The sequence below is a fragment of the Schistocerca piceifrons genome, chromosome 4 (genome assembly GCF_021461385.2).
Source record: "Schistocerca piceifrons isolate TAMUIC-IGC-003096 chromosome 4, iqSchPice1.1, whole genome shotgun sequence".
Classification (NCBI taxonomy): Eukaryota; Metazoa; Arthropoda; class Insecta; order Orthoptera; family Acrididae; genus Schistocerca; species Schistocerca piceifrons.
Window position 1 is genome coordinate 222,329,018 of NC_060141.1, and position 27,233 is coordinate 222,356,250.

The 27,233-nt window shown below is 42.4% G+C and overlaps 1 protein-coding gene across 2 annotated transcripts in view; it reads left to right on the top strand.

The window, feature by feature from the left end:
- Positions 1-27,233, top strand: part of LOC124796461 (multicystatin-like) — a 256,291-nt gene that overhangs the window by 99,269 nt on the left and 129,789 nt on the right. For both annotated transcript variants that reach the window (XM_047260685.1, XM_047260684.1), the window contains one exon: positions 2,314-2,418. In XM_047260685.1, the coding sequence (XP_047116641.1) occupies positions 2,314-2,418 (105 nt within the window). The remainder of the gene's footprint in view (positions 1-2,313; positions 2,419-27,233) is intronic.

A 27,233-nucleotide genomic window follows, 5' to 3' on the forward strand; every position in this document is an offset into this window, starting at 1 on the left:
ACCTGCACACTCAAATGGCTGGTCTCCGAGAGTACGAGCCGATGCAGTACAGCACTGGGAAGATATTCGTGCACACCAACCTGCAGCACTGCATGCGCAAGCGCATCATGTTGCATACCAACACAGAACAGTCACCTCTCTAGCTCTCCTGCTCTGGACCACATCATGTGATCACTTGAGGGAAAAAAGTTGGACATTGAGTGCAAAAGGAAACAGTCTACAGTCTCAACCAACCACATCAAGCCAGCTTGCAACTTGCCTGCTCCAGCAGCCACATGCTTTTTAGTCCCCGAGGAAGATCTGACAGCAGATGACACTATTTCCACCAGCAGTCAGACAGATCCCGCACCTGTAGCCACCGGTGATGCACAGCTGCAGCCTGCTGTTATTTTGGCACCACATACACCTCCCACCACACCAACCAGGCAGCCCATGGTGCCGCCCGGATCCTCACCACAGCAGCCAGTGGACTACAGCACATGCCCTGGCCTCCACGTCTGATTCAAATGTCTGTGCTGTAGAGATCCCATCCCCAGCTGAACACACCTTCAGCCGATAGATCCAGTCGAGCTCCAGACAGTGCCTCCCATGTCCTTTGTAGCTCCTGGGCCTGCATTTGTGCCTCTGTGGCTCTGCCACATTGGGTGTAAAGGCAAGATTGGTGTTTGTGCCAGCTACTGTATTTGCATTGCCATTGAGCTCCACACATTGCCCTCTGTGCCACTGGACTTGTCCTTAGCAGCTCTAGGACCTTCGTTGAAGTCATGAAGACACCATACTCGTGTACACTCTCCGGATCTGTGTTGCCTCGAGTTTTGAGGCTGGATCAAGCAATGCACTGTGCTCCTGCAACTGAGTCAGTTGATGAACTTGTGGGACATGCCACATGTGAACACCTGGACTTGTCATTCTTGATGTCGCTCTGAACAATTTAAAAAGTTAAATCTGTTCTACTGTAGTGCATTAAGTGTAGCACTACTGAACACTCCACGTCGTTATTAAGATATCTGTGCATTGGCCTTTGAGACATCTTCCCAACTGACTTGCAGCCACACACATCCATCACACTTTGCTACAGAAAGTTTCTAGCCAACACATGCTACCGGCACTGTCACTAGCTGACTGTGCAAGGACACGCCCAACAACGCCAGTCTGGCATGCTGACTTCTTGGGCCACCAGCCCTCCACTGCTGACCAGCCCAGCGCAGCTGCGCCCACACTGTCACCATGCAACATGCGTACTTAAACAAATGCAGGCCATGGACCGATCGGCATTTTTTTTTTTTGCAGCTATGGAACAATGCTCCCTGAGAGAAACGCATGAAGGGCAGTACTGCAGCACATCTGACACAACTAAACGGTGCCAGGCATTCGCATGGCCCACACATGCAGCTTTCCTGCTACACCAAATTTTGGCAATGGTGCATCATGCACAGGCCCATATGGGACAGAGCAGGCAGGCTGTGCGAGCTGGTAAAGGCGATGCAACTCATGTCTCCAACCTTTCTCGACATCTCCAACCTTTCTTGCCATAAACCAAGCCAAGTTAACATGATCCCTCACAACCGTGAATGTGAAATCTTTCACATTTTCTCATTTCACGACGTGCATCCATTCATTTTGTAGAGCTTTTTCTCCCACCTGTGAAAGTCATGACGATCCATGGGTCACAACAGAAACTGGACTTTCGGAGATGCAGCATTTGTCTTGCGTGGTCCACATGGTCGCGCCACAGCTCATCACCAGAGTGTACACCCCACCAAGATCGGTCATTGAACCATACTGCCAGTACAATGGATCTTATGTATGGACATTAATGATAAACATTGTTTGTATTATCTTGTAAAGTATTGAAAAATAAATGTGTGTCACTGACAAAAACGATTCCCATCATTTCCTATCACCAAGTCTCACCCTTGAGCATAGTGCTTGGGTACACCAATAAAGCCGGATTGCTGCATGCTTATGACTGTAAGCAGTGACAACCAAGTCCACACTTCAATATATATTTGAATAGAGCTTTTTAACAGTGTTAACAATAATGCTACCTTTGCACAAAAGGCATCTTTTGAAGATTTGTTGTTGTGTTTTGGGTTGCATAATACCACAAATTGTCAAAACTATTTTGAAAATTTTAATTGTGTCTATCAGCACTACTTTCAGTTTCACTTCCTGAAAGTAATCATTTGCCACGCATATAGTTGTAAAATTTTCTCAGGAGACTTCTCCTTTTCATACAACTTAATTCTTTGTGTATATATGTGTTAAAACTAAATCCACAGATTTTCATCTTACGGTGTGGTGTTATTTCAGAACAAGCAACTGTGTGACGTACAGGTGTGGGATAGACCATGGCTGCCTGAACGTGAGGTTACAGAACTAAATTGCACTGCAATAAATGCAAGGCGGAAAAGAGAGGTGAGTGAATGTTCTGAAAAATGAGTTATTAAACTTTTTTAGACAGTTATGTTATCTAGTAGCAGTGAGTATAAGAGGATTGTTCTTTGCCTCACAATATTTACCATATTTACTGAAGTATAAGATGAACTTGGGTATGAGGTGACCCCCCACCCCCGTTTTCTTAAGAGGCTCATTGAAAAATTTTATTTTTGTCTTATTCTGACTAATCAAAATTACAACTGTTTTACTGATGTAAAGTATCTGCCAAAAAGTTAACATATATCTATTGTAAACTTGTGCCATGTATTGTCTATATTTTGAAAATACTACAAGAAGTAAAATAAACAGAAAGATTGGTTTACATTAATTTTCAGGCCATTTTGTTTTCTACTTTTTTTTCTTACTAACCCTGTAGTCTGTAGTATGTCTCTTCCATCCAAAAATATCAACAGCTTGCTACCCTCTCATTGGCTGTGTAGAACCAGCTGACACTCTCCCTTTAATTCCAGTCATATGTCATGGTGAGTGTCAACAACATTGTAGCGAGACACACATAAGTACACCTCTGGCCCCTATCTACACTTTTACCATCCTCTGCAGAAACGGATACTGTTGTTGAGCATTTGTCCAATTTTAAAGTCAGTTTCATTCAGATTACAAGTAGATTCAGGCAAACTGCTGTTTAAATGTGGTAGATGTTCATAAAAAGCCAAAGTAGATTGTATAGATTCTCATTGTTGGCAACATGAGGAAATTTGCCACTCACTCATCATTCCCCTCACCACGATCTTCAAAGCTCACAGCTGAGCTGGTGTCACTGTTCCTCTTCCAACTCTCACCTTGAGTAACTGTGAAAAAAGACTGCAATATCTTCTACAGTGCAGGTCATATGAAAGAAAGATTGCAGTTACAATTCTGTCCCATTCTCAGACTTCTGCTCGTCCCACGATCCATAGTGATGTCTGTTGTTACTATCCCCATGACGGGTCTTGTCGCTGTAATTTATTCTAGCGATAAGAATAACAGTTAGTTTAGTGTAATTTAATTCCTTTGTTAGATATTTCATTTTGGATTAATTTTTCTTCTTGTTTCAACTGAATGTCACAATCATCTTCTAAAGATGATTAAAAGCTGGTAACACTTTTATACTGTATTCTAATACGTGAACAGTGACCAAATTTGTAATTTGCAACCCACTTAGTAAATCATTACAGTCTCCCATAACCAAATAAAATACTGGTCTGGTTTCTGAATCAATGTTTTTTGAAGAACAACATTTCTGTTTTTGAATGTTACCTTTACTTAAAAATCAGCATTAATGTTTGTATACCTAGTCCAAATGTGTTTGACAATGTTTATTGCAAACCTGTTCAAATACGATACAAGTTTTTACAATGGTAGAATTTAATGCTATTTCTTTCTGTGTTTCACAAAATCGTCACATTTTAATCCAAGCAATAGGCTGTTGCAGTGCCCAGTTCATAGGTTCTTGCATATCTCTTGCACTAGTGTCATGTGAGTCAATGTCACATAATCGTTCAAGCAATGTTGATAACAACGTTTATTGCAAACCTGTTCAAATACGATACCAGTTTGTACAATGGTAGAATTTAATGCTATTTCTTTCTGTGTTTTACAAAATCGTCACATTTCAATCCAAGCAATAGGCTGTTGCAGTGCCCAGTTCATAGGTTCTTGCATATCTCTTGCACTAGTGTCATGTGAGTCAATATCACATAATCATTCAAGCAATGTTGATACTGTATCAAACAGTTCAACATATTGGGAAAACTTAAGCCTTTTTTGATGCAAATATCAATTGCCGAGCCTTGCCTTCCTGAATTTTTCAAAATAAATCTCCACGACTTCAATAGCCAAAGCTTCGTCTCTAAATGTAAGATGACGTCTATAAATGTAAGACTATTCTATACCCTCTACCATCTCAGGCTTATGTGTTTGTTGTCAGTAGTTTGATAACTTTAATTTGGGAAAAATAGAAATATATACTCTGCATGTAAACTGTTATGTAGACACTTGTGGGAAGCCTTGCAGGTGCACATTTATTTATTTATTAACTGTATTATGAGAAAGGGAGTTACTACTCACCATATAGCAGAGATGCTGAGCTGCAGATAGGCACAACAAAGAGACTCTCACAATTAAAGCTTTCAGCCATTAAGGCCTTCGTCAACAATAGATGTATACACACACACACACGCTCATGCAAACGCAACTCTCGCACACAATTGCAATCTCAGGTAACTGAAACCACACTGCAAGCAGCAGCACCAGTGCATGATGGAGTGGTGACGGGGTGGGGGTAAGGAGGAGGCTGGGATGGGGAGGGGTAGTATGGTGGGGGTGTCAGACAGTGAAGTGTTGCAGGTTAGACAGAGGGCACGGGAGAGGTTGGGGGGGGGGGGGGGAGTAGTGGATAAGGAGAGATATAAAAGGACTGGGTGTGGTGGTGGAAAGACAGCTGTGTAGTGCTCGGATGGGAACAGGGAAGGGGCTGGGTGGGTGGGGACAGTGACTAATGAAGGCAGGATGTATTGCAGGGAAATTTCTCACATGTGCAGTTTAGAAAAGGTGGTGTTGGTGGTGAGCATCCATAGGGCACAGGCAGTGAAGCAGTAATTGAAATGAAGGATATCATATTTGGCAGAGTGTTCAGCAACAGGGTGGTCCACTTGTTTCTTGGCCACATTTTGTCATGGCTATTCTTGTGGACTGAGAGCTTGTTAGTTGTCATGCCTACATAGAATGTAGCACAGTGCTTGCAGCTTAGCTTGTAGACAACATGACTGGTTTCACGGGAATTATTTATTTATTTGGTTATTTATCTATATGTGCTATAAATGTACGTATGTCTCTCTTCAAACTATGTTTTAAGCTAAGTAAAAGGTTTAACGTTGTGTTGCGTGTCCCCGAAGCCAAACTAATATACCGATACTATTCAGCTCGTCCAAACCCCTTCATTTTTCTGTTAGTAGACGTATTGCAGGTTTCAGCTATGTTACAAACAGAAAAAGAGTGCGATGAACACAGCAGTTACAATGTTAGTGGATATTTCTTCGCTTATAGTCGAGTGCATCCCTAAGGTTATTTCAGGTAGAAGATTTTGACCTCTGAGAGGAGGTCACAAAACTTCATTGAACTCTTTCCCCCCATCCATCCTACTGCTCGACTCGCGCACCTTTCGACTTCAGTCGGTTAGGCCCAATGAAAAATGCTGTCCATGGGAAGCAGTACATGAATGATTTGGAGCTTATTGGTGCAACAAGACGGTATGTCCAGCATCATCCAGTAGCGTGATACCATGCGGGGATACAAGCCCTCTCAGTAAAGTGGCTCAAGGCAATCAAATTGAATGGAGACTATGTTTAAAAATAGGGTTGGAGCCAAAAGAGTGGGAAATAATATGTTATATTGGAATCATGAATGAAACGAACCTGCTTTCAGAAAAAAAAAAAATTGTTGCATTACTTATTGAATGTCCCTCATATAGAGGATGGCCGCTATCGACAGGGGATCTCAAGTTGATTCCGTATTTCTAGATTTCCAGAAAGCTTTTGACACCGTTCCTCACAAGCGACTTCTAATCAAGCTGCGGGCCTATGGGGTATCGTCTCAGTTGTGCAACTGGATTCGTGATTTCCTGTCAGGAAGGTCGCAGTTCATAGTAATAGACGGCAAATCATCGAGTAAAACTGAAGTGATATCAGGTGTTCCCCAGGGAAGCGTCCTGGGACCTCTGCTCTTCCTGATCTATATAAAAGACCTGGGTGTCAATCTGAGCAGTTCTCTTAGGTTGTTCGCAGATGATGCTGTAATTAACCGTCTAGTAAGGTCATCCGAAGACCAGTATCAGTTGCAAAGCGATTTAGAAAAGATTGCTGTATGGTGTGGCAGGTGGCAGTTGACGCTAAATAACAAAAAGTGTGAGGTGATCCACATGAGCTCCAAAAGAAATCCGTTGGAATTCCATTACTCGATAAATAGTACAATTCTCAAGGCTGTCAATTCAACTAAGTACCTGGGTGTTAAAATTACGAACAACTTCAGTTGGAAAGACCACATATATAATATTGTGGGGAAGGCGAGCCAAAGGTTGCGTTCCATTGGCAGGACACTTAGAATATGCAACAAGTCCACTAAAGACACAGCTTACACTACACTCGTTCGTCCTCTGTTAGAATATTGCTGCGCGGTGTGGGATCCTTACCAGGTGGGATTGACGGAAGACATCGAAAGCGTGCAAAAAAGGGCAGCTCGTTTTGTATTATCGCGTAATAGGGGAGAGAGTGTGGCAGATATGATACACGAGTTGGGATGGAAGTCATTAAAGCAAAGACGTTTTTCGTCGCGGCGAGATCTATTTACGAAATTTCAGTCACCAGCTTTCTCTTCCGAATGTGAAAATATTTTGTTGAGCCCAACCTACATAGGTAGGAATGATCATCAAAATAAAATAAGAGAAATCAGAGCTCGAACAGAAAGGTTTAGGTGTTCGTTTTTCCCGCACGCTGTTCGGGAGTGGAATGGTAGAGAGATAGTATGATTGTGGTTCGATGAACCCTCTGCCAAGCACTTAAATGTGAATTGCAGAGTAATCATGTAGATGTAGATAAATGCGGCCAAACTGCAGGAAACGACAGCTGAGAGGATAAGAAGCAAAAACAGGTCATATGGGTGTACAGTTACATACGTGTTCCAAGGAGGTGCAGCTACTAGAAACAGGAGGTAAAAGATCTCTGACAGTAACCCCAGTACCAGCAACAGGCAGATGGCCCACTAGCCTAAAGTAAACCAGAAAACTTGTGTGCAACATTCTGCATGAGAACTACCAGTATCTGTGCCACTTACAACACGTGCATGGTTGATTAACTACGAACTTGTCTTCACGGCGATGGTTTTGTCGCTAGTTCGTCGCACAGACCACGACCGTGCTTGAATGTCTATCATTTATCTTACAAATGAAGCTACCTTTGTGGGGGGAACAGTATCATCAATCTTCACAACGCCCACCTGAGGGCTATTAACAATCCCCATAATATGATGGTAGCGAATCATCAGCACGAGCCTTAACGTGGATTACTGGCGACTGCCTCCTGCGACCAGTATTCCTTCCACAACACGTCACAGCCGAGGCATATCTTCGCTTCCTGTTGATGACCCTGTCTCTCCTGCTGAAAGACGTGCCTTTGGTGGTGTGAAGGATACTGTGGCTGTTACAAGATGGTGCTCCAGCTCACTACCCTCTTGAGTGCGGAGCTGAAACACTGATTCAGGCACAACAATCCCATTTCCTGGTGTGTTCCCATGTGTCCTTTCAATCATTAGAACCTACACAGTGCAAGAACTCTTCTCTCTGTCTTCAAGAGAGTACCTCCCGTGGAATGAATTTCCAACCATATGTCCATGTGACCTTGAATGCTCTGTATCTCTCAAGGAACGTTTTCTGCAGTTTTTCGCCATTTACCGAAACCACCCTCCACAGATAAAGCTGTCTCAAAAGTTGTTCATAATACACTCTAAAAGACAAAAAAGCAACGTCGCACCACAAAGGACTTATCCGTATTGGGTAGATATCGTCAGATATGATGTACATGTACAGACAAACTAATGATTACAAATTCAGAAAAATTTGGTGATTTATTCAAGAGAACGGATTTCACAAATTGAGCAAGTCAATAAAGCGTTGCTTCACCTCTGGCCCCTCTGTAAGTAGTTGCTCAGCTTGGTATCGATTGACAGAACTGTTGGATGCCCTGCTGAGGCTTAGAGTGACAAATTCTGTACAACTGGGGAGTTAGATCGTCAAAATCACGAGATGTTTGGAGGGCCCTGCCCATTGTGCTCCAAACATTCGCAATTGGGGAGAGGTCTGGCCTCCTTGCTGGCCACAGTAGGGTTTGGCAAGCACGAAGACAATCAGTAGAAACTCTCGCCGTGCGCAGTTGAGCGTTGTCTTGCTGAAATGTATGCCCAGGATGGCTTGCCACGAAGGGCAACAAAACAGGGTGTAGAACATTATTGACGTACTGCTTTATTGTAAGTGTGCAGCAGATCACAACCATAGATGTCCTGCTATGAAAAGAAATGGCACCCCAGACCATCTCCCCTGCTTATCGGGCCGCATGGCGGGCGACCGTCAGGTTGGTATCCCACTGCTGTCCAGGGCATCCCCAGACACGTCTTCACTGGTTCCTGGGGCTCATTTCAAAGCGGGAATCATCGCTGAAGACAACTCTGCTCCAGTCAATCATATTCCAGGCTGAAGATGTGGCTGGAGACGTCCCAGACAGCGGTGGCTACCAACCTGAATGTTGCCCCCCTTATGGCCCAACAACCAGGTATGATGGTCAGTGGTGCAATTTCTTTTCACAGCAGAACCCCTTTGTTTGTCTACCACAGCACCCTTACAGCATAGCGGTACGCCGATGGTAATCTATGGCCCATTTCGTTGCCCTTCATGGCAAGCCATCCTGGGCTTGCATTTCAGCAAGATAATGCCTGCCTGCACACGTCGAAAGTTTCCTCTGCTTGTCTTCATACTTGCCAAACTCTACCTTGGCCAGCAAGGTCACCAGATCTCTCCCCAACTGAGAACCTTTGGAGCATTATGGTCAGAGCCCTCCAAATAACTCTGGATTTTGATAATGTAACATGCCATTTGGATAGAATTTAGCTTGATACCCCTCAGGAGGAGATCCAACAATTCCATAACTGATAAGGGCCAGTGGTGGGCCAAGGCGCTACTTCTTGCTCAATTTGCGAACCTCTAGCTCTTGAATAAATCATCCAATTTTTCTGACAGTGTGATAGTTTGTCTGCACATGTACAGTCGTGGACAAAACGAGCGAGACCCCTCGCCTTTTCGTTATGCTGATCCGCACAGCTTTAAAGTCTGCTACACAGCATAACAGGCATGGCGATGAAGTGCTACCAACATACTACACACAGGTGTGAAATTGGGAAATTATCCGAACTTTGTCAGACTGTTTTCAATCATGAGTAAGACTATATTAATGCTGATCAGTGTGTTATACACAACACGTAAATATAAGACATGAATGAAAAAAGAAACGCTTATTAGTATGAACTGTACTAATAAAAATTAATTTCAGCTTACCGAGATAACGTAACTGTTTTAGTAAGACAAAGTACCCCAGATCTTTACGAATTAGCAAAATATTATGTGCATTCGGTCGCGAAACGGTCTGTGTCAACATTCAGACCAGTCATACTCGATTACCGTTGCTGACCTACCATGAAAGTGTGGAAATTTAGCAATGCGTGAAGATTCGTAACGAAATTCAGCTAAAAATCATTCAATGTCTCACTTAAGTCAATTCAATTATTGGCTAAAGCGGAAAAAGTAGGCAGTAACAAGTATGAAATTCTACAAGAGTTTCGTATTGACATCCACAGGGCGCTGGTACAGAATAAATGTAGCAATACAACGTATTGGAGGCGCGATAATTTCTTAAAATTGCCTTACTGATAGTCTATCTGCCTCCATCGAAAACGAACCAGACATTGTAGCGTGTAAGGATTCAATTGAAGCGGTGGCTCAGCTGCTAAAAAGTATCTACACTATAGCGACTGCGCATTGAAAACTTTGACCGTCGTTTTCCCAGAAGCGGTCGAGCTTATGCTGATTAGCCAAAACACGTGTTCGCTTATTTTTGTCCCCTCTTTCGCTGAGCGAAGCTTCAGCAACATCGTGGTATGACACTTGGCGGGTCCCCTCGTAAGTGGCGTGCGTCGGCGATTCAGTATACAGAATACGTCCACTTTCCTCGACTACTCATTGACACGTTTGGAAACTTTCGTTCTAGTAGTGGCAGTTTGCATTGTGACGGCTGGTTTTCCTGATAACGATCTACTAATGGATTTTGCTCAAAATTTACGTAACGGTCTAGTAGACCTACTGCAACGACTTGAACCGGAAATGTTTGTTTATTTGGATAGTTCCGTTTCTTAGTTGCCATATTTCGTTATAATATTTTCCTTTGTTTCAAAACGGCAAGTGTGCGATTTGTGCTTTACCAGTGGGGGGGGGGGGGGGGGATGTCTTAGGGGGTTAGTATAATTATATATGTTACTAGCTTGGACCGTAGCGTTACCCATGGTTAAACAGTTATTTATAAATAGATGTTAATGCCGAAACTCACTATTCACGCGTATGCACTATCAGAAAAGCCATCCCTTGTTATATCTTTAAAAGTACATTATAGTTAGAGCTTATTTACAAAATCATCTACATACATGTAGACGAGGGGAATTCAAAAAGTAAAGGCACAGTTGTGAAAAGCTGTACTTATACTGATGATAGAAAACTGAAACATGCGTTATTTTTCTACGTAACCTCCCTGGACTTCAATGCAGTTTTCCCGACGTTTTACGGGTTTTTTTATTTCATCAGAAAATACGTTTACCGGTGGCATCTGTAACCAATTTTGCACCGCATGACGTCTTCATCACTTTCAAATCTTCTTCCCTGTAGTGCTTCCGTTAAGGGTCCAAACATGTGAAAATCGCTTGGAGCCAGGTCTGGACTGTATGGTGGATCTTCCAGAACCTCGAATCTCAACTCTTGTATTGCGTCGGCTGTCCGTTTGGGAGAATGTGGGCGAGCGTTATCTTGTTGCAGGATGACACCTCTACACAGTTTTCCACGACGTTTGGATCTGATTGCAGGTTTTAGTTTCGTACGTAGCACATCACATCCATCATACAATACAGACCTGGCTCTAAAGCCTCGTTTCGCTGGGGCGACGTCTTGCAACATTCTGGCATGCTACGGAAATATGGCGTGCGTCGTCTTGTCATTTAGTTCTAGATGTTTTGAAATGCTTAACTACTACATATAACTTTTTCAGAGTTAATAAGCAAACATATTAATAGTAAACTTCCAGTGTTCGGCTCCACAAATTTAAATTATATGTAAAGTTTTACTCCAGTGCTTAGGAAATAAACAATCCTGGTTGGGATGCATAAACTAAAACCAGAGATGGGGATAGTCTGATGCAGAGGGGGGGAAATCCCCCCCATCCCCCCCTGCAAATCGCACACTGAGTTTAGATGACCATTGCAACTTGGTGACATCAGTAACAATTTAATGCTTTGAAACAATTACGTGTGGTGTACGAGGAGTGTACTCTGTTGAATGAGGAATATATTAAATACAAAAGCTGCGTCCAGTAACAATAATTAACTTTCGGTTACAGGACAAAACACAAGTCGAAATACTGTATATTCATCTCAGTACCCAGTAAAACTTGGAACGATTGCCAACATACTTTGGTGGGGAAAGCCAACGAAAGACTGCGTTTTATTCGCCGTACGCTAAGAATACGCAACAGGTCTAGTGAAAACGCTGCCTACACTACGTTTGTCCGTCCACTGCTATGCTATTCCCGTGCGGTATGGGATCCTTGACAGACGAAATTGACGATGCACGCCAAAAACGTCCTAAGAACGGTAGCATGATTTGTAATATCACGAAATAGGGGAGAGAGAGTCCCAGATTTGATAAGCGAGTTGGGGTGACATTCATGAAAACAAAAGCGTTTTTCGTTGCAGCGAGATCTTTGAACGAAATTTCAATCACCAACATGTGTTCTGAATGCTAAAACATTATTTCCTCGGGAACTTACACAGGAAGAAATGACCATAGTAATAATGTAATTCACGGCTCGTAAGAAAAGGTTTAAGTGGTCCATTTACCGCACGCAGTTGAAGAGTGGGACGGTAGAGAAATAGTCCGAAGGTGGTTCGATGAACAATCTGCCAGGCACGTAAATCTGGATTGCAAAGAAATCCAGTAGATGTAGTCATGTAGATGTAACAACGAAATTATGTCGTAATATGCTACATGTGAATTACATTTGATTTGAACATCAAGTTGTTTGCTGTTTATTTATTTTTTGTTCATTATTTTCAGCCATAGACAACACCTAGGTGCGTTAAATTGATACTGAAATAAAATGTCATGCATGGACCAATAACAATAAATTAATTAGTACTTGTACTGCAGCATCTGTCAGTGTCTTCAGGAGTGGATATCGGATACGACGTTCCTAGGGTGTTTATAAGTGGATATTGCAGACGACTTCGAACAAAATTTGAATGTAACTTCGTAAATGTTCTGTGAGCAAACGATCTGAGTTGCTGGCGAATACAGTTTATCCTCACTAGACAGTATATACACTCCTGGAAATTGAAATAAGAACACCGTGAATTCATTGTCCCAGGAAGAGGAAACTTTATTGACACATTCCTGGGGTCAGATACATCACATGATCACACTGACAGAACCACAGGCACATAGACACAGGCAACAGAGCATGCACAATGTCGGCACTAGTACACTGTATATCCACCTTTCGCAGCAATGCAGGCTGCTATTCTCCCATGGAGACGATCGTAGAGATGCTGGATGTAGTCCTGTGGAACGGCTTGCCATGCCATTTCCACCTGGAGCCTCAGTTGGACCAGCGTTCGTGCTGGACGTGCAGACCGCGTGAGACGACGCTTCATCCAGTCCCAAACATGCTCAATGGGGGACAGATCCGGAGATCTTGCTGGCCAAGGTAGTTGACTTACACCTTCTAGAGCACGTTGGGTGGCACGGGATACATGCGGACGTGCATTGTCCTGTTGGAACAGCAAGTTCCTTGCCGGTTTAGGAATGGTAGAACGATGGGTTCGATGACGGTTTGGATGTACCGTGGACTATTCAGTGTCCCCTCGACGATCACCAGTGGTGTACGGCCAGTGTAGGAGATCGCTCCCCACACCATGATGCCGGGTGTTGGCCCTGTGTGCCTTGGTCGTATGCAGTCCTGATTGTGGCGCTCACCTGCACGGCGCCAAACACGCATACGACCATCATTGGCACCAAGGCAGAAGCGACTCTCATCGCTGAAGACGTCACGTCTCCATTCGTCCCTCCATTCACGCCTGTCGCGACACCACTGGAGGCGGGCTGCACGATGTTGGGGCGTGAGCGGAAGACGGCCTAACGGTGTGCGGGACCGTAGCCCAGCTTCATGGAGACGGTTGCGAATGGTCCTCGCCGATACCCCAGGAGCAACAGTGTCCCTAATTTGCTGGGAAGTGGCGGTGCGGTCCCCTACGGCACTGCGTAGGATCCTACGGTCTTGGCGTGCATCCGTGTGTCGCTGCGGTCCGGTCCCAGGTCGACGGGTACGTGCACCTTCCGCCGACCACTGGCGACAACATCGATTTACTGTGGAGACCTCACGCCCCACGTGTTGAGCAATTCGGCGGTACGTCCAGCCGGCCTCCCGCATGCCCACTATACGCCCTCGCTCAAAGTCCGCCAACTGCACATACGGTTCACGTCCACGGTGTCGCGGCATGCTACCAGTGTTAAAGACTGCGATGGAGCTCCGTATGCCACGGCAAACTGGCTGACACTGACGGCGGCGGTGCACAAATGCTGCACAGCTAGCGCCATTCGACGGCCAACACCGCGGTTCCTGGTGTGTCCGCTGTGCCGTGCGTGTGATCATTGCTTGTACAGCCCTCTCGCAGTGTCCGGAGCAAGTATGGTGGGTCTGACACACCGGTGTCAATGTGTTCTTTTTTCCATTTCCAGGAGTGTATTATCATTATACATAAGGTGAAACAGGTTTCGCCGGGTGCGGTGGCCGTGCGGTTCTAGGCACTTCAGTCACGAAGCTCGCGGCTGCTTCAGTCGCAGGTTGGAATCCTACCTCGGGCTTGGATGTGTGTGATGTCTTTAGGTTAGGTAGGTTGAAGTAGTTCTAGGTCTAGGAGACTGATGAACTAAGCAGTTTGGTAGCATAGTTCTTAGAGCCATTTTTTGACCTTTCCCGTAAGTTTCTTTACATAAACGGCCGTATCTTTAGATTGCGTTGACATGGAAACTCACTGTTATACACCACCAAGGGACCGTATACCGCAGGAAGTGCGAAACATTTCCTCTTATTATGTCTACCCGTACTCGAGGTAAACGGGTTTTAAGGGTTGGGTAGACAGATAGGCGGTCAAGAAAGTGAGACAAGTAGGGTTTCATTTTTACCGATTTAGATGACGAAATCCTAACAATGAAAACAGCTACGACAGTTACTGACGATGAGGGCCGCATAAATAATTCCCCCTACTTTTTATTCAAATTTCTAGGTACAGTCGATACATCAGCATATTAATCGTAGCTACGCTTTAGATCCAAATCACGTTTACAGGAATGCAAATAAAATCCATTTGCCTATGCACATGGTAATTCAGATCCCAGTATTAATGCCACCGCGTTTTAGAAGTGCGATCATTTCTGGGTGAGGCGAGTCTAATTGAGAATTCGAAACATTGTAGAATACGTTTGACAGGTATGTCGCCGTTTATTTCCTAGGGTGGTGCAGAATTATCCTACTAAATTTACTCGCTAATAACAGTATTTTGTTACTTCGATAAACATCCCGAATGATTGTCACGTAAGCGATGACATAAAGGCAGAAAATTCATGTTTTTGAGTCCAGAAAGCTCTATGCAACAGAAACTGCAGATCATTTTGCCATTTTCAATGCGAAATTGTCAGCTTATTCATGTCTGGGGTAATAATAGAGGGCTGTTTGACTGGGTTGTCTGCTAGAGTAGTGAAAGGTGTTTGCTACTGCAAGGGAGGTCTGGTTTGTTTTCCGTTTTAATTTCGATGGAGGCAGATAGACTATCAGTAAAGCAATTTTTAGAAATTATCGCGCCCACAATACGTTTTATTGCTACCTTTATTCTGTACTGGCGCCCTGTGGAAGTCAACAGGAAACTCTTGTAGAATTTCATACTTGTTACTGCCTACTTTCTCGGTTTCAGTAAATAATTGAATTGACTTAAGTGTGACACTGAATGATTTTTAGCTGAATTTCGTTGCTAAATTTGCACACTTTCATGGTAGGTCAGCAACGGTAATCCAGTATGACTGGTCTGAACGTTGACACTGACCGTTTCGCGGCCGAATGCGCATAATATTTTGCCAGTTCGTAACGACCTGGAGTACTTTGTCTTACTAAAACAGTTATATTGATCTCGATAAGCTGAAATTAATTTTTATTAGTACAGTTCACACTAATTAGCAACATCTTGTCTAAACTATTTATCGTCCATGTTTCACTTCCATACATGGCTACACTCTATACAAATACTTTCAGAAACGACTTCCTGACGCTTAAATCTATATTCGATATTAAAAAATTTCTCTTCTTCAGAAACGCTTTCCTTCCCATTGCCAGTCTACATTTTATATCCTCTCTACTTCGACCATCATCAGTTATTTTGCTCCCCAAATAGCAAAACTCCTTTACTACTTTAAGTGTCTCTTTTCCTAATCTAATACCCTCAACATCACCCGACTTAATTCGACTACATTCCATTATCCTCGTTTTGCTTTTGTTGATGTTCATCTTATATCCTCCCTTCAAGGCATTATCCATTCCGTTCAACTGCTCTTCCAAGTCCTTTGCTGTCTCTGACAGAATTACAATGTCATCGGCGAACCTTAAAGTTTTTATTTCTTCTCCATGGATCTTAATACCTACTCCAAATTCTTCTTTTGTTTCCTTTACTGCCTGCTCAATATACAGATTGAATAACATCGGTGATAGGCTACAACACTGTCTCACTCCCTTCCCAACCACTGCTTCTCTTTCATGCCCCTCGACTCTTATAACTGCCATTTGGTTTCTATACAAATGGTAAATAGCCTTTCGCTCCCTGTATTTTCCCCCTGCCACCTTCAGAATTTGAAAGAGAGTATTCCAGTCAACATTGTCAAAAGCTTTCTCTAAGTCTACAAATGCGAGAAACGTAGGTTTGCCTTTCCTTAAGCTAGCTTCTAAGATAAGCCGTAGGGTCAGTATGCCTTACGTGTTCCAATATTTCTACGGAACTGATCTTCCCCAAGGTCGGCTTCTACTAGTTTTTCCATTCGTCTGTAAAGAATTCGCGTTAGTATTTTGCAGCTGTGACTTATTAAACTGATAGTTCGGTAATTTTCACATCTGTCAACACCTGCTTTCTTTGGGATTGGAATTATTACATTCTTCCTGAAGTCTGAGGGTATTTCGCCTGTCTCATACATCTTGCCCACCGGATGGTAGAGTTTTGTCAGTACTGGCTCTCCCAAGGCCGTCAACAGTTCTAATGGAATAATGTCTACTCCCGGGGCCTTGTTTCGACTCAGGTCTTTCAGTGCTCAGTCAAAGTCATGCGCAATAACAAGGGAACAGGCGACTATGCTTAGACCAAACTACATCGTCATTTGACAACTGTGACAGTAAGTGAATAATTATAAAATACAGTTTGAAAATAATTGAGTAAGATATATCAGGAACGGCAATGTTCATATCACAGACCGATCGTAAGTTATTAATAACACAGTTACAAAGGCTGTATTGTCTTTGAAAATTTAACTGGTTGTTATCATAGGGTGTTAATAAAATCACAAGCCAGCTTTGTTAAATAACCTACAATTATTTACAGTGGAAGAGAACATACACCAGTGCTTACACAAAGATGTATCAGCAATAGGGTGATAGATTGTGAAGTAATTGCATATAATACAACAGAACACGTGACTGTGGTCATACAAAGTGATCATGACAGCAGAATAAAAGATTTTATGCATTATTCACGATCGCTTTTTGTGAGCACATTTACTGTCTTTACTGCGTTGTGCACACTTACTTAATTCTCATTTGTGTAACCAGTTACTCACAGTTTCATCTGTCTAAATTTGGTGGCATTTTTGTAAGCTTTAGCATTTGTTCTTCTATTGTACAGCACTGTTTGTACATTACAGCAGATCCAGCTGAGTCCTTGCATTGCTATCATGTGCAGCTGTTTACGAAGTGACTTATCACCCCTTACGGTCGGATATACTGGTCAGTCAGCTGAAATGGCAATTCTCCACATTAAATCTGCCCTCCTCTTACGGGTAGACACACGTAATTTTTTACAGCGTTGTTAGTCTGATTACTTCCCAGACACGCCTGCTGATATGTCGGGGCACTAACCACAGTAACTTTAGGTTCCAACAGCATTTTATTCCCGACAAATAGTGTGATTATCATTTGTAGATGTAAAGCCTCCCAAAATTATGGTATATCCGCACTCACACAAGCTGGCTGCCGTTTCGCGCAGCCTACCACAACTTCCCATAGTAAAACCCTGCCGCCACGTAGTCGTTATCACATGTTCGTCGAGGGATAAAGGGTGTAATTTCAATTAAGAAGCCCTCGCATCTCTTATTTATGTTATGTACGTTCTTGCACAATACACGGCGTTTGCCAGAGCAGGAAAAATTGAAGTCCACCAACCAAGTCGAAGACTCCTGTCAGTTCTCTCGAAATCCCATAACATTCCGACAACACTGTTCCATAGTTAGAAGGCTATCTAGTACTCCATCTGCCACTGACTAGCTAGAGAGCTATCACAACAAGAAAAATAGCACACTAACTTACAGAAGGAAATTCACAAGCATGCAGAGTAGATGTGTACTGCAGAAAGAAATTCAGAAGCGTAACAACTGCAATTCATCGATACCGAGTGGCAGCTTATAAATATCCCCCTGTATATGTCCTAATTCTTTAACCGTATTCTTATTATTACCACGCTAGAACTACAACAGTGTAATGGTGTCACACTCTTCACTGAAGGCACAATCTCTCTCTCTTCTCTCTGTTTCTCCCTCCTCGTTATTTTTGTAATGTCCAATGGAGTAAAATATTAACTATATAAACGTCACTAACGTCACATAGTAGAGAATTCAATAAGATTTTACCAGACCTCTCTCTTCGGATATTTCAGAAACAAGTACCATATGCATGTCGACATGAACCATATGTGGTTATCCCATTAATGTACATGTATTAGTTGACTGGAGCAGGTTGTCAGTGACCGATGTCTCTTCCACGGACCTGTGTAAAGTTTTGTCGCCTGTACTGAAGGAAGGCCATATCGCACAAATTATCAGTTATTATAGAGGGTTCTTGTTTTGTTTTTTCATAAACAGTTTGATACATTGCATTTTGCTGTAACACATCAAAGCAGTGTGTGACTACAGTTTTGTACATAGTCATACATTTTGTTTATCTACTATGATTTCGAATTTATTTTCTATGTCAGGTAATCAACCGACATTAACTTGTTTAAATCCATTGGCCCTCACAGAAAGCTGAACATCGAATAGTGTAAACTAAGCTGCTCCCACGACACACGGGATGGTTGAAATAAAACAAAGAGGCGGTGCTTCTTATTGACAAAAATGTGGAAGACATCTCATTATAAGGAAACTGGAAGAGTTTGCGGCATTGTGGAGGGTTCCCAAACAGCTGTCCGAAGGTGGTGATCAATAGATCTAATCTCATCTTAGACAGTGACGGGTTAGAAGATGTCTCTATTTCCAGTTTTCGAAAAGACTCAGAGCATTTATTCCTCAAATTGGTGGTGCGTATTGCACCCAGGTATGTGGTCGCTGTTTCGGTGTCCTAGGTGACAGTCATCCTGGCCCCCAAATCTGTGGACACTGCGTCTTTCATTTTTATTACTTACAATAGATAACCACATGTGGAACAAGGGGGAATTGTGTAGGACTTAAACCCATAGAGCACAAGTAGTATGCAGCCTCAGCTGTCAGTCCCACTAGTGGAGGAATAAAATGATTTTCATAAACCAAGGCGAACATGTAAATATCCTCACCCCTCCACATTTTTTGTCGTAGTTTCATCAGTATAGACATGAAGTCCACGCCTACTACAGTAGTACAAGATTATATGCCAAATTACTCCGCAGATGATGAAGAGTTTGAAGAAATGTGTTTTGTGATAAAAGAAATTATACAGATACTTAAGGGAGACGAAAATTTAATAGTCATGGGGGACTGGAATTCGACAGTAGGAAAAGGATGAGAGGGAAAAGTAGTAGCTGAATATGGACTGGGGGTAAGAAATGAAAGACGAAGCCGCCTGGTGGAAATTTGCACAGAGCATAACTTAATCGTTGCTAACACTTGGTTTAAGAATTACGAAAGAAGGTTGTACACGTGGAAGAGGCTTGGAGACACTGGAGGGTTTGCGATATGTCCAGAATGAGATTTTCACTCTGCAGGAGAGTGTGCGCTGATATGAAACTTCCTGGCTGATTAAAACTATGTGCCGGATTGAGACTCAAACTCTAGACTTTTGCCTTTTGCAGGCAATTGCTCTACCATCTGAGCTACCAAAGCAAGACTCACGGTCCACTCTCGAAGCCTTAATTTCGCCAGTATCTGGTCTTTACAGAAGCTCCCGAGTTCGAGTCTCCGTCCGGCACAAGGTTTTAATCTTCCAGGAAGTTTCAGGTTTCGGATAGATTATAGAATGGTAAGACTGAAATTAAGGAACCAGGTTTTAAATTGTAATACATTTTCAGGGGCAGATTTGGGCTCTGATCACAATTTATTGGTTATGAACTATAGACTGAAACTGAAGAGACTGCAAAGAGGTAGGAATTTAAGGAGATGGGACCTGGATAATGGAATGTAGTCGAGTTAAATCAGGTGGTGCTGAGGGAATTAGATTAGGAAATGAGACACCTAAAGCAGAAAATGAGTTTTGCCATTTAGAAAGAAATATAACTGATGACTGTCGAAGTAGAGAGGATATAAAATGTAGACTGCCAATGGCAAGAAAGCGTTTCTGAAGAAGAGAAATTTGTTAACGTCGAGTATGGATTTAAGTGTCAGAAAGTCTTTTCCGACAGTATTTGTATGGGTGTAGCCATGTATGGAAGTGAACCATGGCCAATAACTAGTTTAGACAAGAACAGAATAGATGTTTTCGAAATGTGGTGCTACAGAAGAATGCTGAAGAGTAGATGGGTAGATCACTTAACTAATGGGAAGGTACTGGATAGAATTGAGGAGAAGAGGAATTTGTGGCTCAACTCAACGAGAAGAAGGGATCGATTGCTAGAACACGTTCTGAGGCATCAGGGGATCACCAATTTAATACTAGAGGGAAGCGTGGGGGACAAAAATCGTAGAGGAAGACCAAGAGATTAATACACTAATCAGATTCAGAAGGATGTAGCTTGCAGTAGTTATTCGGAGATGAAGAGGCTTGCACAGGATATAGTAGAATGGAGAGCTGCATCAAACCAGTGTTTGGACCGAAGATCACAACAACAACAACAACGACAACAGTTACAATTAACTATTACAATTTCAGCGCCAATTTGGGATATTCAACAATGTGCAAAGTATTGGAAATATCTGCTCCTGACAACAGTGTCTCTGAAAATAGCCATTTTCCACTTACATCTATATTCTCCTTATGACTGGACGTAATTTTCCACGTAAAATATTTTATACCTGTTACGGCTATCAATGTGTTCAAATCACAGTTTTCCATGTTACATCTATACTTCCTTTATGACCCGACATGGTACCACCCACACTATTTCCTTTGGACATTCGGTGAAAGCGGTGATATCCCTCCAGCTGAAAAAGCAAATCCAAACACTGTCTTCATATTTGACGATGTTGCTGTGTAAAACCAAGATAAAATTCGAAAATATTTTTGTTTCGGTCGTCATATGGGTGCTGACGTATTTTATCTAAGCCAAACATATTCCAGAATCCAGAAACAGTTGGTCTTCAAACAAGACAATCTGAGTTTAAAACACATTTACCAGGCACATGTCGGAACTGACAATGATTTTGTTAAGGTATGTGCTGATTGCTGGAATCATTCACAGTATGGGTTTCTCATTATTGATAAAACAAGAAAACTGAGTGATGGTAGGTACAGGCGAAACTTTCAAGAGTTTCTGCATGTACAGCACGGTAAGAGAGGACAGTAGAGGAAAGGTGCCTAATATGAGACACACTTTTATGAACCCGTTTGAAAGACCTAAAAGTAAGTGCAATTGTATTTTTTATGATGGTTATAATATCATGCATTATTTAATTTTATCATATAATTACCGTATTTGCAATAATAAAGAATCGCTCAGAGTAGTTATTAAATCTTCACAAACAAGGCATTTCGTAGAAATGAGATCAAAGTTTCCTAATATGAGACAGTAATAATATTTTGCTTTAATTATTTTATTACAGAATAATGACATATGAATATACAATTTTACATGTTCATTCATTTCTGTTATCCTTCACTCATTTCACACTACTTAGGTTTATATTTACGACATCTGGGGCAAACAAAATTGTCTTCTGTGACACCGCAATCTTCATGAGCCCAGCGATAACATTTGGTGCCCTGTGCCCATTTCTCCCCGTGTTTGTCTTCCGAAAAGCGCCCAGTGCAGAACAGACACTCTACGTCATTACTGCTGTCTGAATCCCCACTGTCATCAAGATAGACATCGGATACCGAGTCTTCTGCTTTAGGTCTACGATTTGAAGATTTTCCACTCTTCTCCCCAAATAACTTTCGGGCTGCTTTCTTAGCTTCAGCCTCTGATTTCTTCTGTTTAGATTCTTGCAATTGCTTCACATAAGGAGTTGAAGTTAGTAACGCAGCAGCAAAGCACGAAGGCGATGTTTGACCTATTTGACTACCTCCAAGTGGTTTTGCGATGTGTGGGAGAAGTCTGATGTCTGCCGGGCTGACAGCTTGACCATCACCATCAGTAGTTTCATTTTCGTTTCTGGCTTCTCTTTCTTGAAGAGCTTCTATTCTCTTCTTGTCTAAACTATTTATCGTCCATGTTTCACTTCCATACTTGGCTACACTCCATACAAATACTTTCAGAAACGACTTGCTTTTTTTGATGTTCATCTTCAAGACATTATCCATTCCGTTCAACTGCTCTTCCAAGTCCTTTGCTGTCTCTGACAGAATTACAATGTCATCGGCGAACCTCAAAGTTTTTATTTCTTCTCCATGGATTTTAATACCTACTCCGAATTTTTCTTTTGTTTCATTTACTGCTTGCTCAATATACAGATTGAATAACATCGGGGAGAGACTACAACCTTGTCTCACTCCCTTCCCAACCACTGCTTCCCTTTCATGTTCCTCGACTCTTATAACTGCCATCTGGTTTCTGTACAAATTGTAAATAGCCTTTCGCTCCCTGTATTTTCCCCTGCCACCTTCAGAATTTGAAAGAGAGTATTCCAGTCAACATTGTCAAAAGCTTTCTCTAAGTCTACAAATGCTAGAAACGTAGGTTTGCCTCTCCTTAATCTATTTTCTAAGATAAGTCGTAGTGTCAGTATTGCCTCACGTGTTCCAATTTTTCTATGGAATCCAAACTGATCTTCCCCGAGGTCGGCTTCTACCAGTTTTTCCATTCGTTTGTAAAGAATTCGCGTTAGTATTTTGCAGCTGTGACTTATTTAACTGATAATTCAGTAATTTTCACATCTGTCAGCACCTGCTTTCTTTGGGATTGGAATTATTATATTCTTCTTGAAGTCTGAGGGTATTTCACCTGTCTCATACATCTTGCTCACCAGATGATCCCCATACTATCGCATATTAGGAATTTCGCCATGTTACACAAAGAATCACGCACTTGCTAACAATGTTCGTTGGAAAATGAACCTAATTGTCAATAATTATACGTAATACCGTCACAAATAACAACAATTAAAGAATGCAGTAATATCCACTCACCTTTAAGCTGAAATATTGTCTTAACACCGATGTCGCAAAAACTCCAAACACAAGAAATTTTGTATCAACCTCTACGTACTGTGTCCGGCTCAACTATGGCATCCTACTCGCTGTGTCGTCGTCTGTCACGCAATCGACGTGTTTAAGAAACTCTCCACCAGAGTGCAACCCCTAACATGAGCTTAGTTGGGGTGTCTCATATAAGGGAAGTATCGCATAATAGGCATCTTTCCTCTACATCAGTCTACGCTACGCCATGGACAAAGTTAGCGCGTATGTCTAGCTCTCAACCGGAGTGAATGTGTGTACACAGACAGAACATTCGCCTGTACATGGATGCGAAAGTTCAGGCTATTGTTCATAAAGTTGGAGGTATGCCAGGGAACTAGAGACATATTACCAGACTCTTCTGAGAATGGTGAATGTGTTAAATGAGGTAGTTAATGAAGTCGGTAAGAAAGAAACCGACTTAAATGAAAAGGTCGAGGCTATTGAGGGGAAAACAGATGTAGAATTCCTTGTTATTGAGAAGGGGGAGCAGGTACATAGTAAGAGGAAGAAGAAAATGAGCGGATATATAAAGCCTAACGCTGCGGAGGTGTCTGATTAGTATACACCGAGATGTCAACGAAGCAGAAAGTGATTCAAGTGCGGAAAGCAGTTCGTGAGAAATTATGGTTGCTGAGGTTAGGGCATATGGATAGACAGCAAACACTAAGAGAGACCTTTAAGCCGATTACTGTACTTGAAGGCGAAAACGGCAACAACAACAACAACAACAGCTGCAGCAGCGGTGATGGTATTGACAAGCATAAAGCAGTGAACAATCGAATCCCGCAGTATGTGTATTACGACGACCCCAACGAGCTAATAGATCGACTATGGCTGCTTATGGTATCAGCTGCTGCAGGTAATACAGCTCATTCGAATGAGGTTGTTTCAATAATCTCTGAGCTTTGAGAGGGAGGTATCATTGGATAAGTATGGAGACAGTAGTTCGAGAACTGCACAAACCAGCACGCAAAACATACCCTCGTAGGCATGCTATGATTAAAGGTTTGGATGACTTCTGTCAAGCTGATATTGTAGATATGATGGAATATTCACATGAGAATAATGGATTCAAATATATTTTAATGGTTATTGATACATACTCCAAATTTGCTTGGGCATTACCTGTTTTAAAAAACGGATAGAAATGTCGCGGATGTTTTTGAGCGGTTGCTACAGACAGGGACGAATCGATGCCCAGACAATGTACAAACCGATTACGGCGGAGAGCTTTACAATAGGTATTTCAAGACCGTGATGCAGCGGTATGGAATACATAACTACTCAACATTCACTCTCCTGAAGGCAAGTATCGTGGAGCGTCTGAACAGAACAATTAAAGGTCGAATGCGGATGCGTTTTAACCTTCGCGGCTCATACAAATGGACACAAATAAATGCTCAGTATAATCGAACCAAACCTACCACAATAAAAATGAGACCAATAGATGTTCGTGATAATGGACTCATGGAAACGGTGTACTATCGCATTAAAATGCTGGATCCACGCAGACAGAAATTTAATTTAGGTGATTTGGTACATATCTCAAAACACAAGACGGCATTTGAGAAATCATACCTACCGAACTGGTCCACAGAGATATTTACAGTTTCAAAGGTGCAAAGAACGAATCCTAGAACTTATATATTGAAGGATAGTAAAGGTGGAGAAATTGCAGGCAGCTTCTACACTGCGGAGCAGCAGAAAAGCTCAGAACCGGAAGTTTTTCTCGTGGAGAGAGTCAGAAGACGTCGTGAAATAAAGCAGTGGTAAAATGGCTTGGTTTTTCTGCTACACAAAACAGTTGGATTTATGCCGACGATTTGCTATATGATGGGGGCGCATAGTTCACAACCACCACAGTAGCATAACACGCATGCTAGCTGACGCGTTAGAGGAGGTGGTGGTATTCTAGACAAACTGCCAGTGGAATTACACATCCTTGGGTATAACTACTGTGGATCTGGGACAAAGCTTCAGAAACACTTGGCAGGAGGTGATAAGGAGGTTAATCTGCTCGACGAAGCGTGTATGGAACATGACATTGCATAGACAGCAAATAAAGATCTATCAAGTCGTCACATTGCAGATAGGATTTTAGCTGATAAGGCTAAGGCGATACGGAGAAGAAAGGGTATTGGTATAGGTAAATGCCTCGCAGCATTTGCAGTTGATAAAACCATGCGAGGAAAAATTAAGCTGGGTTTAGGAGTGATGAATTTCAAGCGAGTTATGAATGCTGCACGTTGTGCACTAAGCAAGAAGAAAGACAAAGGCGGGAAGTAGAGCTGTTTGAAGAACTGTATCCTGACAGCGATGTATGCAGCTAAAACCACACTGAAGCAGAAAGATGCGGGAAGAAGAAGAAGAAGAAGAAGAGGATCGGTTAAAGCACTTTGAATTCTACCAATATCCAATACCCTCGGCGGTAGGGTCACTCGCTGGTGGTGCTGCAGCTATTTCTCGAACGGTCAAGAACGCACAAAGCTCCCAAGCGTACTTAGCAGAGGCAAGAAGGCATAACCGCATGATGGAATCCGCAGCCATCGGAAAAGGACTATACTTGGAACTGTACAGGAAAGGGCTTGGTCTATTCATAAATTAAAAAAAGCCCATTAGCGGTCCTATCAGATCGACCACTCACAAATACTGATCTTCTTAAGTTTGCTAGAAATAAATTCAACATACCAAGACCCCATGGTGTGTTTATGAGGACACATTACCGAAGACTACGTGGAAAACTGGTGAATGTGGCATTGTGAATTTAGATGTTGCTGGAGGCCCCAGCAGCCACTGGGTATCATATGTTATGAAAAATGCGGATACCATCTACTATTTCGACTCATTTGATGACCTGCAACCGCCAGAAGAATTACAACAATACTTCACTCACAGAAGACTTGTATTCTACAATTATCGGCGCTATCAGGACTTAAATACATACCTCTCTGGACATCTATATATCATTTTTCTCTTGACGTTTGTGAAGAAGAAGAAGCATGCTATATAAGGAAGAGCTTTAAACATTCCTTCATCAGTTGAGATTCAGATGCAATGTCGTACACTTTGACATTAAAAGAAGGATCGTCTGTATTGTATGCAAATTACTTCCGCCATTGATTTGAGCATTGGTGAATGGAGTATTGCATTGATTGGATTGGAGACGTACAACAGCATCCCAAATATCACTAACAGCAAACTGCATCTGAATATTAATGATGAAAAAGATATTGTGGAAATAGAACCGGATGCATACGATATCGACGATTTAAACGAAGTCTTAAAACAGTCTGGAAAAGGTATTGAACTACGTGCAAACATCAATACACTTAAATCTGAAATAAGGACTATCAATGCAACGATTGACTTTAACCAGAAATGTTGAATAGGGCGCCTGCTGGGCTTCACAAAAGCGCAGGTTTTGAAGAATGATCAAAGTAAATTTTACAAGTCATATCAGACTGTGGACATACTTTCCGTCAGCACAATCCGAGTTGAGTGTAACACTGCAACGAACTCCTATCTCATCTCAACGATAGTCTGATTCATACTATTTACGGATTCTTCCCCTCAGCTGCAACGGGGTATAAGATTGTTGAGACCCCCGCCAATGCAATATATCTTCCAGTGACAGCTCAGACAGTGGATTATTTGGAGCTGCGTATTGCCGACCAAAATAACCAACTTATTGACTTTTTGTGGTGAGGAGATCATCTAAGGCGGGTTGGGTGTACGGTATAAAAGAAGTGCACGCAATCCACAGCATGTCACTTTGCTACCGAACAGCAAGGTGATAACATGTGTGAACTACGAGTTTCTTAAATCAGTTGGCTTGAAACCACGCAGTGACGTCCTCACTCAATATAACCAGTCCGGTAGAGTACGATGAGAGAATTATACGTCAGGAATACTTCTCTCATAAACCTTACGCTTCAACCACAATTAACAAGGACGATGAAATTAGGATTGTCATCCAGCACCAGGATGCACTCACACTTCCATGCAAGGGTTTCATACATCTAGAGGGGTCATTCAAGAAAACTGGCGGCAGTGATACAGTGGGATCCAAGATTACACATATTGCTTTAGCATTCCTGTTCCAAGAGATACGCT